The 12,436-nt window shown below is 39.6% G+C and overlaps 1 protein-coding gene across 3 annotated transcripts in view; it reads left to right on the forward strand.

The window, feature by feature from the left end:
* The window catches only part of DIP2A (disco interacting protein 2 homolog A), a 73,049-nt gene that overhangs the window by 25,164 nt on the left and 35,449 nt on the right, over window positions 1–12,436 (forward strand). For all 3 annotated transcript variants that reach the window (XM_062506592.1, XM_062506591.1, XM_062506593.1), the window contains exons 3-5: window positions 1,523–1,642; window positions 6,794–6,913; window positions 11,559–11,804. In XM_062506592.1, coding sequence (XP_062362576.1) covers window positions 1,523–1,642; window positions 6,794–6,913; window positions 11,559–11,804 — 486 coding nt within the window. The remainder of the gene's footprint in view (window positions 1–1,522; window positions 1,643–6,793; window positions 6,914–11,558; window positions 11,805–12,436) is intronic.

A 12,436-nucleotide genomic window follows, 5' to 3' on the forward strand; every position in this document is an offset into this window, starting at 1 on the left:
GAGAAGCATATCTCTGGAGTTGGACTAATTTCTTAAAACTTAGATCTGTGTGAATTGTTAAATGTTCGTTAGTTTTTCTTTTATTTAGGCTCATTTTTTCCCATAAACCTCTCCCTGAACCCATATCTAGTTCAAGGTTGCCTCTTCAACATCCAGAGATGTTCACTGGGGGGGTGGGGAAGGGGTTATGGAGTGCATTCATCTTAACAGATACCCAAGAAAGCTGCAAGATAGTAATTTATCTTGTCATGAAGATGATAAAACACTTTCCCTGAGTATATTCTATTTAAGTAGAGTATTTGAAAGTTCTTTTTCATCCGTTGAGGTAGAAATGGGATACTTAATCCAATTACACTCCTAATGTAAAGACTATATCTTACTGAAAGGCCTTCATAAAAATGTCTTCTAATTCCTAGATTTGTTACTAATTACCAATTTCTTTCCTGATACTCACTTTGGAACAAAGGGAACAGAAACCCCATGAGAGAGAAAGGAACTTTTTGTTACTTGTTAAAGTCAGATCTTTCCTTGCAAAGGAACTGACCCAGATTCCTCTGGAATGATGTCTTCAGTTCATTGAGAGCTGCTTTTGGTAAATATTTGCATTTTGAAGATATGGTTTTCCAAATGCTTTGTTTCCAAATTGTATTATTTTCAAAAGCAGAAGCTCTTCAAGGGAAGGACGGAATGAAAGATACATTCAGCCCTGTGTGGTACAAGGGCTGAGTAAATACAGTGAGCTTGATGCAGCAGGTCTTACATGCTGTGTAAAACACAGCCCTAAGCTAGATTTATGTCAGGATTGTGCAAGAAACCTTCCAGCTGCATTGGAATTTTTACATTGCATTTTAAAGTGTAGATGTGTAATAAAATTGCAAATGGAAGTTCCTAGTCCAAATTTATATAGTCCTTGATGGATCAAGAGCCAACAGGGAGTCCCCTCCTTTTGGGGAACAGGAAGCAATAGTGGATATTTAATGATTACTGTCCACCCCTTTGATTTTTTTATTCCTGTTGTGCTACAGTTGAAAATTGTGATTCATTTTCCTGAATATTAGCCAGCCTAAATGTAAGCAACTGCTCTGGGTTAACTAGAGCCCTGTTCTAATAAGGTGCAGAGCATACAACTAGAATGGTTCAGTTCCTCTTATTTTTGTTACCTTGTGTGGGGCTGGGAAGGTCTGTCATTGTTCCAGGAGTACATGGAAGCACCCAGACATCCTAGATTACAGCAGGAGCTTTTCCACAGCTGAAGCTGACAGCAATTCTGCATTAATATCTGCAAAGGTTTTATTAGAGAATTGCAGCATTTTTGTAAAATGTGAACCTTCTGAGTATTTCTCCGTTAAATGGGTATAGATTAAATTGGATTAAAATGCAGGTAGAAGAGGAGTCCTTTTCACAGGTGCTGTCTTGCACCAGTTGAACTTGTAAGTCTTGAGGGTTGTGAAACAACATAGACACGGGAAGCATATATGATATTTGCAAAGCTTAGTTTGTACTAAAATAAACTGTGTTTCAGGTGTGGATCCATCCCTGCAAGCAGAGAACAGAGTCCCAGGTTCTTCCCAAGCCACTGCTGGGGTATCCAAACAGCAGAAATCCCGATCCACCAACTCGAGGGACGAGCGCTTCCGATCTGGTAAGGGACAGAAATACAGCTGAGACATCACACGTCCTAAGAGGATAAGTACACCTGCAAAATGGTACCTGCACCTGCACACAGAGCTGGGAGGGCTTTGGGAGAGGTGAAGAGATCATGAGTGCCTTTCAAGTGTCTTTTTGTTTTGATACACATGTGGTATTGTTTGAATCCGGCCTGGAGGAAATGCAAGCAGGGAAAGAAAGAGATTGTTGACCTGTCTTCTGAAGTGTTTCTTGTGAATTTTACCACGCTCAACAGTTTTTTCATATTTGCTGAAAAGACAAAATTGGGTTTCCATTCCATTGGGTAGCCATTCCAGCTGTAGAATGGTTACTTAAAAATTTTGAAGACTACATTGTGTGAATTTAAAGGGATTGTTTTGCTTGCTTGTTTGGATTATTTTGTTAAAGCGATGTTATGTATTTATTGTAGCATTCTTTCAAATATTTCCTGGTTTAAAGCAAGTGCACAAAAAAGGGAAATGTCACAATGGATATTCTACTTCATTTTTAAATGGACACCACAGTGACAAACCTGTTTTGGAAAATTGTGTGAAAATATTGATATCCTCATTGCATCCTGTTCCCATTGTTACTTTTCAGGAGGTTGAAGTGCACTGTTTCCCTGTGAAATTCCTTGTCACAATAGTGAGGAAAAACAGGTGTTTGGAAGCTCTTCTCTCCTAAATACTTTTAGACTTCTAGCTGGATATTTTTCTGTCCAGAGTAATTCCAGGTCTTAGGTTTGGGGATGAGAAGTGCAAGTGATGGCATGCACTGCACATCCTTAACAGGAGGTTGGTCTTGGGTCACCCTGTCTTGCCACTGCCTGGACAGAGTGCTTATTACATCATATTTGCCCTGCTGATATGTAAAACCTTGTTCCAGAGTTGGAGCAGATGTGCCTTGTACAGTCCTTAGGGCTAATTAAATGATGAATGAGACCTCTTAAATATTCTGTGGATATATGCAGACTCCTGGGGAAGATGCCTGTATTTAACTACCCAGAGAAGAAACTTCTGAATGCCAGGGAATATTGCATAGTGTCATAATTAGCTAAATGACATGTTTAAAAATATTTTTAAATTATTATTAAATTATAGAAATATGTTATAGAAAATTATATTATCAAAAATAATTAGAGTAAGATGTGGCATTGTTAAACTAACAGAAATAAAAATCTGCAAGGGCAGAACTACAGCAGGAAATCCTTGGGAGGTTCTCCTTGGTGAGGATTGCAATGTCCTTCTGTGGTTTTCTGTCACTGCTCCCCAGACTAATTTTTCATTAAATATCTTCGCTTAGAACAAATTCTTTACTTGGAAATTTGGAGAGTTCTTAGTTACAACACACAAAATAGGATTTCTTTCTCCCATGAGTGATATATGACAAGGCTTAATGTGCTTAGGTGGTATCAAAGCCAAATAGTGGCAGTTTTGTTTGACTTGGTTTAGGTTAAACTTATTTAGGTGTGTGCAAGGAAATGTAGATATGGCTTTCAGATTCCAATATCTATTCCCCTTTTTTTCCTCTGTAGTTTAAAAAAAATACTCTTCAGTTTCTTCATTTTTCTTTCCTTCCACTCTTTATTTCTTGTTTTTCTTTCTTCAAATCAGTTCTCCTATGTCTTTTTCAAGAGTAGTTGATGAGGGGAGAATGCACCTTTTCCTAGAACAGGATCTCTTTCTGGAGCAATTATAGGTACTTTAGAACCATCAACGTAGATTACTTAAAATAAGCAAGGAAATGAAACTATTTTGTCTTTTTATACAATTAGTCTGTCATTTACTCTCTGTAAGCATTTTTTTAATAGTTTCACAGAAGAGCTGTGTATTTAAATCAACTTTGTTTTTATCATCCCCAGATACTTGTCTCCATAAAGTATTATCCCAAAAGTTCCAGCAGTGAATACTATTGATAAATACAAGCCTGCTGTCCAGGCTTCAGCTGGAATAGTGTTGATTTTCTTCTTAGCTGGTACAGTGCTGTTTTTTGGATTTACAATGAGAAAAATGCTCGTATTTTATTATTACTGTTCTGAGTCTATTATTATTTTTATGATCATTATTATTACATTTTTATTTACTTCATATATTATTGTTCTTAACTCATGGATTTTACCTTTTTCCAGGTCTTCTCCCCATCCCACCTAGATAGTGCTTATTGCTTTACCTGTTGGTATTTTGAAACCTCTGAACAGCAGCAGGGACACTGGCCAGCCCATAAATGTCTTTTTTTTTTTTTTCTTTGACTGACTGTAGAAATTCTTCCTTCTCTGCCTAAGGCAGGGACAAGAATCATAGGCTGATAAATAAGCAGAGGCTACAAATGGGAAAGAAAAATGCTCTTCTAATAGCTGGCCAGTTTAGGAGGTATAAGAGTTTAGGTGATTTATAGTCCACAAACTATTTTAGTTTTCCTCCCTTATCCTTTTTTAAGGACACATGGAAAGAAAATGAGAATAGGTACAAAGAATGGGAGAGAAGATTATGTTCACTACAGCAGAAAGAGAAAGTGTTTATAATAAGTTATTAATTATTGATGGTTGCTTAATTAATTGCAGAAGCTTAGAAATACTTCTCCAAGACTTTTTATTCTGCTTTTGGATGGCCGCACCTATCTTTTTTTTCCTCATTTTGGTACATACATTCTTTGTGTTAATGAAATGCTAGGCTTGCTGTTCATCACTTCCAGTGATCACTGTTGAGCATTTGTGATCCCTGTTCTGAAAAATGTTACACATTTGATTATAAGTGTTTAATTCCCTGAAGAAAACTGAACTCCACAGTTCTTAAATGGTGAATCACTTTCACAGTAAATTTTGAAGAATTTAAGTGAGTGGTAGAGGGCTTCTTTTTGCAATTCCAATGTCCATTTAAAATTTAATTTATACTAATTTATGAATTTTTGTACCCTAAGCCTTCTTCTTCTTTAAAATAATTTCATTCCTTTTACTTCTTTTATCGAAGTGTGTTTCATCATGTAGAAAAGCTCTTAAAGTAAAAGTGGAATAGGAACAAAGTGTTCCAGGGAAGTGAAAGCAATTACTTCATTGATTTGGATGAGAGAGGATGTTCCTGCTCAGCTGATGTCCAAGGACAAGATATTATAAGAAAGATTTCAAGCCAGGAATAGATCTTAATGAGTATAGAGGGAATGATGAGTTAAATTGGTGCTGTAACATGGAACAGAATAAAAATTCATCCTGTTTCCTGGTTGCATTTTTTATCACTTAATCCAGTCTGTTCCAGGTTTTGGGGTGGGAGTTAGGACTAGAGGAGGAGGTGGTGGTGATTTTACCCTCTGGAAATGGAATAAAAAGTAGTTCCCATGCTTGCTCCCACAAATCTGTGTGATGTTATGACCTGCCCTGCTCTGCTTTGTTAAAAAGCCCCAGTACACCCTTGCCTCCAAAACAGGCCTTTCCATTCCCAAAATGCACAACTGTCTTAAGAATCCTTTCTTTTTATCTGCCACATTATTTAATGACTTAATGTATTTATATGCAGACTACAAATATGGTGGGTTATTTTGCTCTTTGGACGACCTTTTCTGGAGAAAAGCAGTTTATGTTCCCCTGCTTCCTATGAGATGTTAATGTAACAAAAATGTCTTCTAAATTGTATGTAGATGTAGGCATGGTGGATGTGACTGCATCTCACAGTTACTGTCTCTTTCTAGAAATATTCCAGTTTGGTTTTGACTGGAAGCTCTGCCAAGGAAATGTGTCTTGCAGAATGGGCATTTTGCCCCTACTTTTAAGGCTGCAAAAACAGCCTTTAATTGATGTTGAATCCTGCTTAAACTTTCTGGAGTTTGGGGATATGAAAGGTTTGTTTCTAGGTATTTGTGGGAATAAACATCATTGGTGGACAATTACAGCTAAAACTAAGGTTCAGGAGAAACCAAGACTTGACAAAAAGCCTAGATGTGGGAATGGAGAACAAGGCAGGTAGACATAAGAAAAGGGGAATTTTTAATTTATAAAACATCTGTTATTAAGTCCTTGGTGTGAAGGACAGCAGCAAAAATCTGACAGGAGGCTCAGGACAAAAAAAAAAAGGTAACTGTATTAAAGGGTAGAGATTTTACTGATTTTTTTTTTTCTTCTTAATATTTTTCTCCCATAACATCATCTTTGAACCTCCCATGTTGGTTGCACAAAAAATTCTTCTTTGAGATAAGCATCTCCTTAGTACATTCCTGAGTCTTGTAGGAACACACAGGTGGGATAGTGTATTTACATGTGTACATATTTTAAATATTGCTCTGAACAGATTATCTGCAGGGAGCTACAGACTGAAAAGTGACTTTATTGCTGTGAAGAACTGGTTGGTGTCTGGGGCCATATGCTCAGGGATTCTTGTGATTTTGTAGAATCCATTTGGCCAGACTGAAGGGCCTGTTCCTTAGGAAGGGCCTCGTGCTGAGCATGACCAAAGGGGGTTCAGGGTTAGCACAGAAATGGTACTTAAAGAAAAAAAAAAGACAGAAAAAGATGCTGAAAAATTACTGGAATACGTGAAATTTTCTCTGCAGTGAGATCTTGATTGAACACTGAATTCCTCTTTAATCTTAGTTTTGTCCTAAAACTTAGAAAAGTTAAAATACAGCCTTTGAGCCTCTTAGGGTACAAGTGTGTGTATTTTCTCATTCTTCACATAGAATCCCAGAATTTTTTTAGAATTGAAAACTGCCTCTAAAATCATTGAGTCCATTCGTTGCCTTTTTTTCTGGTTTTTATTACTTGCATTGTTTTGTGAGAACTTCAATTATGCATGTACTTGTACTCCTTTCCTTTCCTGGATTTTGAGGATGAAGAGTCAAATGCTGTTGCAAATTTACAGACTCTTCATTGAAATTTCCCTCCCCAAATGAAAATAACTGAGAGTTCAAAATTAACATTCTGGGTACTCTGTAACTGCAGTGTTTATTTCAGGGTGGTTTCTGAAATGCTGCTCACAGAGCATTTTCAGGCTGGTTTCTGAAGAAAATGTATCAGCTTGCCCCTGCTTATATTCTCCCTTGGCTTTGGAAACCATTGCTTGTGCACTGGATTGGAGCTGGAGGCAGTGGTGTTGATTCAGTCCTCCTGATAAACTGAAATTCTGACCTGGTTTTTTTGTTTGTTTGTTTGTTTTCTATACAGATGTCCACACTGAAGCAGTACAAGCAGCACTTGCAAAATACAAAGAGAGGAAGATGCCCATGCCCTCGAAGAGACGCTCTGTCCTGGTGCACTCTTCAGTAGAGACATACACCCCTCCAGGTATATGTCAGTGAACACAGAGAATTAACAGAAGCTGTGGCTCTCCATCCCAGAAAATGTCCAAAGCCAGGTTATACAGGGCAGCCTGGGAAAGCAGAAGGTGTCCCTGCCCTAAGTTGTTAGTAGGTTGTACTAAAGTTCTGTATCACGGATGTATTTCCCAATAATCAGGTCTTGGTTGGATTTATGCTGTGATGTTTTTCCTCGTGGTTTTTAAGTGTCTCATCTAGAGGTGGTGTAGTTGCTAAAGGTCCACATGAAAGCAGTCATAGAGTGAGCCAGCTGCCCTTTATGCATTAAGTATGTTCTCTTGTATCATATCTCACTCGGAGGAGATAATCTAGGCAACCATGTCAGAGCTGAAAAAACCTCATTTCACATTGCAGAACATTCTTTTAAAAGTTGAAGAAATACCAGAGCATTAAGTTGCTGCATTAATTGCAAAGCACTTGTCACATGGTTTCAACTATTCAGTGGTGAACAGATTGAAACAGTCAGAAAATCATACACTGTAATTCAGATTGGTTATGGCAGAATGCCTTCTTGAATTTTTAGGGGGAAAAGGTAATCTTCTGTTGTCTCACAATGAATTTTCTGGAGAATAAGAAAATCATACAACATACTGTGCTAGCAAGCCATGTGGTTTGATGCCAGTGTCTTGTATACAAAGAAGAGGGATTTCCTAAGATGTTTTAATTTCAAGAATGTGCATGTCTTTTGTAATGTGGCCCAGGAGCAGAAGCACTCTGACTTCTACTGCCCTTCTCCATCATTTTTAGTTCTTAACTGCCTTCTCTAAAAGAAGAGTTCAGGTATGCTGCCCTCCTCTATTCTGAGCTGTATTTCTCTTTGTTCTTCCTATTTAAAGAGAATTCCACTTTAGTTTGCTAGTCACGCACTTAAGTATTTTATTTTTGTGGGTTCTCCAATTATCTCATTAGTTAATAAACAATAATCCTCTGTGTTCCTGTATATGGTCTTTCTTGACCCTTAATGTTTTTGCTTAGAAGATATGCTAAATATTTTTATTAAAGTATCTTCTTTTTCTGAGCTACTACTGAAAAGAAGCTGAGATGCTGTGGAGAGAATGTTAGGTTGTGTGGTAAAAGCTGCCCTGCTTACCTGCAGAGAGGAGTGTGGGCCATGGCAGGTGGGGCAGCCCAAATAAGGCCCTTTCCCAGGAGCCACCAGCCTGACCCAGACCCATGTGCACAAGCCCAGAAGGGCACTGGGAACAGCAACAGGCAGGAAGGCAAGTTCAGGACTCTGAGAAGGATCACCCTGTCCAGCCCTGTCCCTGGAGAGCCTCAGCCCTCCTAGGCAGCTGGGAAGCCCATCAAGACCAGTGAGCACTAGAGCACCTTCTGGACTGGAGGGAGCACACAGAGGGGTGAGGGACACTGTGGAATGCAGGGCAGGAGTATTCCAGAGCTGCTTGTTACGGGATGTTAATGTGAGGAAGTGCAGACAGGCAAAGGGGCAGACTTAGGGAGGAGTGGGTGTGGGGAAAACAGCAGGATAAGAGGATCATGAGGGGCTGGTGGTGTGCAAATGGAACACATGCCTGGCCATGTCCCAGAGCCTGCACTCCATGCTGTAGGTGCGTGTACAGAGCAAGATGAGGCCATGGGATCTGCATGTTTTTTGTGTGTTTGTGCTGCTGGAGTGCCATCTAACATGCCTGGGCACGCCTTGGCAAAGAAGCCAAGTGTGCTCACACTGGGATTGAGCAGGGTGCAGTAGCACCTTAAATAATAGGAGCTGAAAGCTGGTGGTGTGACCACCACAGGGATGTGGTCATGACCACAGGCCTGCTGGAACTCATGAGCTATTTGGACAACACTCTTTGGCACGTGGTGTCATTCTTGGGGTGCTCCTCTGGAGGGCCTGGAGTTGGACTCAGTGTTCCTCAAGAGTCCCTCCCAACTCAGGATATTCTGTAAAGAGTTAAGTGCCTCTAGAATCTGTCAAGCTGTTTCTAAGAGAATGTGCTCTGAGATCCCCTTATCTCTGTAAGAGAATGGGCCACTGGATGAGTTCTGTATCATGGGGAGCCAGGACATTCAAAAATATTCTAGGTACTTTTTGCGGCTATATCAAATCATAAAAATAGTTGTCTTTTTATGGGCCTGCCTTTATTTGCAAAGTTAGTTCAGCAAGAAGGATCCAAAGTTACAAAAACCTGAGTAGTGCTGAGCATCTAATCCTGAGTCATTCACCCAGTGCCTTAAGTCCTTGTATTAGCAGGAATTAATGAAATTCAACCATGTTTCGATAGTAGTTGCTGAAACTTTGTTTTGAACAACTACTATCAGGTACCAGGAAGAAAGCATCAAATTCACTTTCTTTACACTGAGGGTGGTGAGCAGCTGTGACTGCTTCATCCCTGGAAGTGTCCAAGGCCAGGCTAGACAGGGCTTAGAGCAGCCTGGGATAGTACAAAGTGTCCTTGCCTATGGCAGGGGGTGGAATGAGGTGAGCTTTAGGGTCTCTTCCCACTCAAACCATTCTGTGAATCCATCGTTCTCAGCACAGCGTTAAATTGAAATCCAGCTCTTGACTGGCAGTAAAGGAGCTGCTTCTGTCAGTCATCCATCCAAAAATTTGATCTTACTTTTGGTTTTGTCGTGTTGAGTCTCTGATCCTGCCCACACAGATTTCCTGTGATCAGAACTGGAGCTGAGCCTTCCTGTAAGTCTGGCTCAAAGAGAGGGGTGGCTTCTGTGGCTGTCTTGGGTCAGCTCCCAGCCAGGAAGAGCTGGCAGCCAAGCACACAGTTTGCTGTCACTGTTCTGTCACCACGCTCCAGGATGCATGGATTAACCCATGCCACTGCCACAGGGCTACTGCTGGGGTGACCTTGCTACTTCATGGTGGATTTATGTTTTGGTATTGGAATGCTTTCACCATGGAGCCTCCATTTTTGTGCACACACTTCATTTGTTTTGAATCTGGGTAAGGAAATATTGTCAGAGTGTGTATTCTGTGAGAAACCTGCTTTTTCTGTAGTTTTATTTCTTACTCTGAAGTTATTATAAATTGCAGACGTAGTGATTTGGTTTTTTTGGTTTTTTTTTTTTTTTTGTTTTTTTTTTTTTTTCAATCCCAGGCTGTTCATAATCCTGTTTTGTTCCATATTCCTGGGATTGTTTATTTTTGCTTTCTGCCAAAATGAAAGGGAAGGTAGCAAGGAATATAGGATAAGTTTGGCTTCTCTCCAGGAGCAAATGAAGTCAGCTGCCAAAAGCTCCAAATGTAGTAGCAGACTGGAAGTAACACATGAGACATGGACCCAGGAACGGGGATGTACCACAGCTGAATCTCCTCAGAGATCTGTTTTTTGGGTATTTTCATTCAAAATTGTCCTGTTTGATAAGGGAGGTTAAATAATGAGATATCTACACTTTTAACTTTGAAAATGCCATCAAGATAATGGGATTTTTATGGAATGTTTGGGTTTTTTGGTTTTTGTGATTTTAGACTCTGAAGAGAAATTGTTCTGAAGCTGTTGGAAATACATGTATTCTTGAAAATCAGAAAATTAAAGAGCTGCTAACTGAAATGTGTTGCCCAAGATGAGGAGTAGCTTTTTTATGAAAAAAACCCACCTTTTTTATGAAACAAAATTATTTTTAAAAAATGTATATGGAATTGTATCTAGCTGAACAATTACGTGTCCAGAGTATTTGGAAAATAGCCCAAATTAAAATTACAGAATTCCTGATGTAACCCACCCCGGATTTCCATATCTGGGACTTTAAGAGTATAGTAACAGACACCCTACCTTATATAAAGCATGTAAAAGATCAAGTCATTAAAATTCAGCAATTACTTTATGAAGGTAAGATTTTTTTTCTGTAATAAGACTTTCTGTTTTTCACTCAAAATCACGAGGGACGCATTTTCTTGATATTTAGAATGACCTTTTTATTTTTTTTTTGATGTTTAATAAATAAGGCAAAGGTTGTATGCCAAAGAGAAATGTCTGAAAAGTTATAAGTAAGTGGATAGAAATTAAATTAGGATCCCTTTGTCAGACTTCTAACAGCAGAAAATATATGTCTAGAATGAAAATATGCTTTACTAAGCATTTCTGTGTATTACTCATTAATATCAGTTCATGTGGTTAAAATGCATGCTTTGTAACTACTCTTTCATTGAACTTCCGAGCACCGTGAGTTTTTTAGGAATCGGTTCAAAACAATTTGTCAGAGGAATCAGAAAGTGAAGAATTCCCTTCCCCTCAAAACTAGTAAAACAGGAAATAAACAGGGGGAGAAAAGGGTTTTATTCAGGTGTGATGGGATGAAATTTAGCTGTTCAGAACAGGAATATTTTTTCAGTGGAATAAGGACAGGATGGGATGCTCGCCGATCCTCTCCTGTAGATAGAAGCCTTTTTTAACTTTCACATCATTACAAATGTCAGAGATAAACTAAAACTTTGCTCCGAGTGCGTTCTGTCCCTAATGTGTAGAAGCTGTTAACCCAAAAACCGGCGGCGAGAGGGATTGATCTGTGTGTGTGACTATCCCATTCCTTCAGTAGCGCACGGAGCACGTGGGACACGGCCGAACGCCGTGTTCCCGGTGCTGGGTCATTCCCATTCCCACATTACAGGCCTCTCATCATTATTTTGACCACAGACACATCGTCAGCATCAGAAGATGAGGGCTCGTTGCGGCGGCAAGGGCGGATCGGCTCCACTCCGTTCCAGAGCCATTCCAACGTAGAGCCCTGGCTTAACCGGGTCATTCAGGGCTCCTCCACCTCATCCTCTGCATCCTCCACCTCATCTCATCCTGGAGGGAAACCTGCTGCTGCTTCCAATACCGCTCCTGCCACCACTGCTGCCACTGTGCTTGCAGATCTCATGGCACACACGCAGATAGGTCAGTAAACCTGCCGGTGTGGTTGGAATGAAATCAGATCACGAATCCCAAAGCAGGGCTAAACACAAAGGTCTTCACCAGGAGATACCTGTGAATAGCTTAACAAGTGCAATTCACAGACCAGGTAGGTATGATGTATGTGTATTTAACCCAAGCGAGTTGCTCATGAGATCTGAGCGTGCATTCTTCTTGGTAAAATGCTTGCTTTACCAAGAAACTGAGGTTCAGTTTTAGTGGATTCCAAGGCAGAATTTCAAACGATTCCTGGTTTTGGTGCATGCTTTCCAATCTGCATGTATTTACCCTAAACAATGTCAGATCGTGTATTTCAGACATGAGTCAGTTGGTAAGATCCTAAAAGGCAGAAAAACACACAGAATCTTTGGGAAAGTTATGAAATCAGAGGTATTAATCATTAGGGAAATTTTTTGCTGTTTGTACAAAACCTTTAAAGAAACCTGATTTTTCATATTTCCATTTCCAAGCTTATTGATAAAGAGAAATTTGGAATTTTGTTTGTCCTTGGATGTAAGAAAGAGGTAGTCTGTCACCACTTCACTTTGAGCCATTCTGGACTTCATATTATGAATTGATATTTATCTCCTTGAAATTGCAAAGTCTGTTATGGCTAA

This window comes from Cinclus cinclus, chromosome 21 (genome assembly GCF_963662255.1).
Source record: "Cinclus cinclus chromosome 21, bCinCin1.1, whole genome shotgun sequence".
In the NCBI taxonomy this organism is placed as follows: Eukaryota; Metazoa; Chordata; class Aves; order Passeriformes; family Cinclidae; genus Cinclus; species Cinclus cinclus.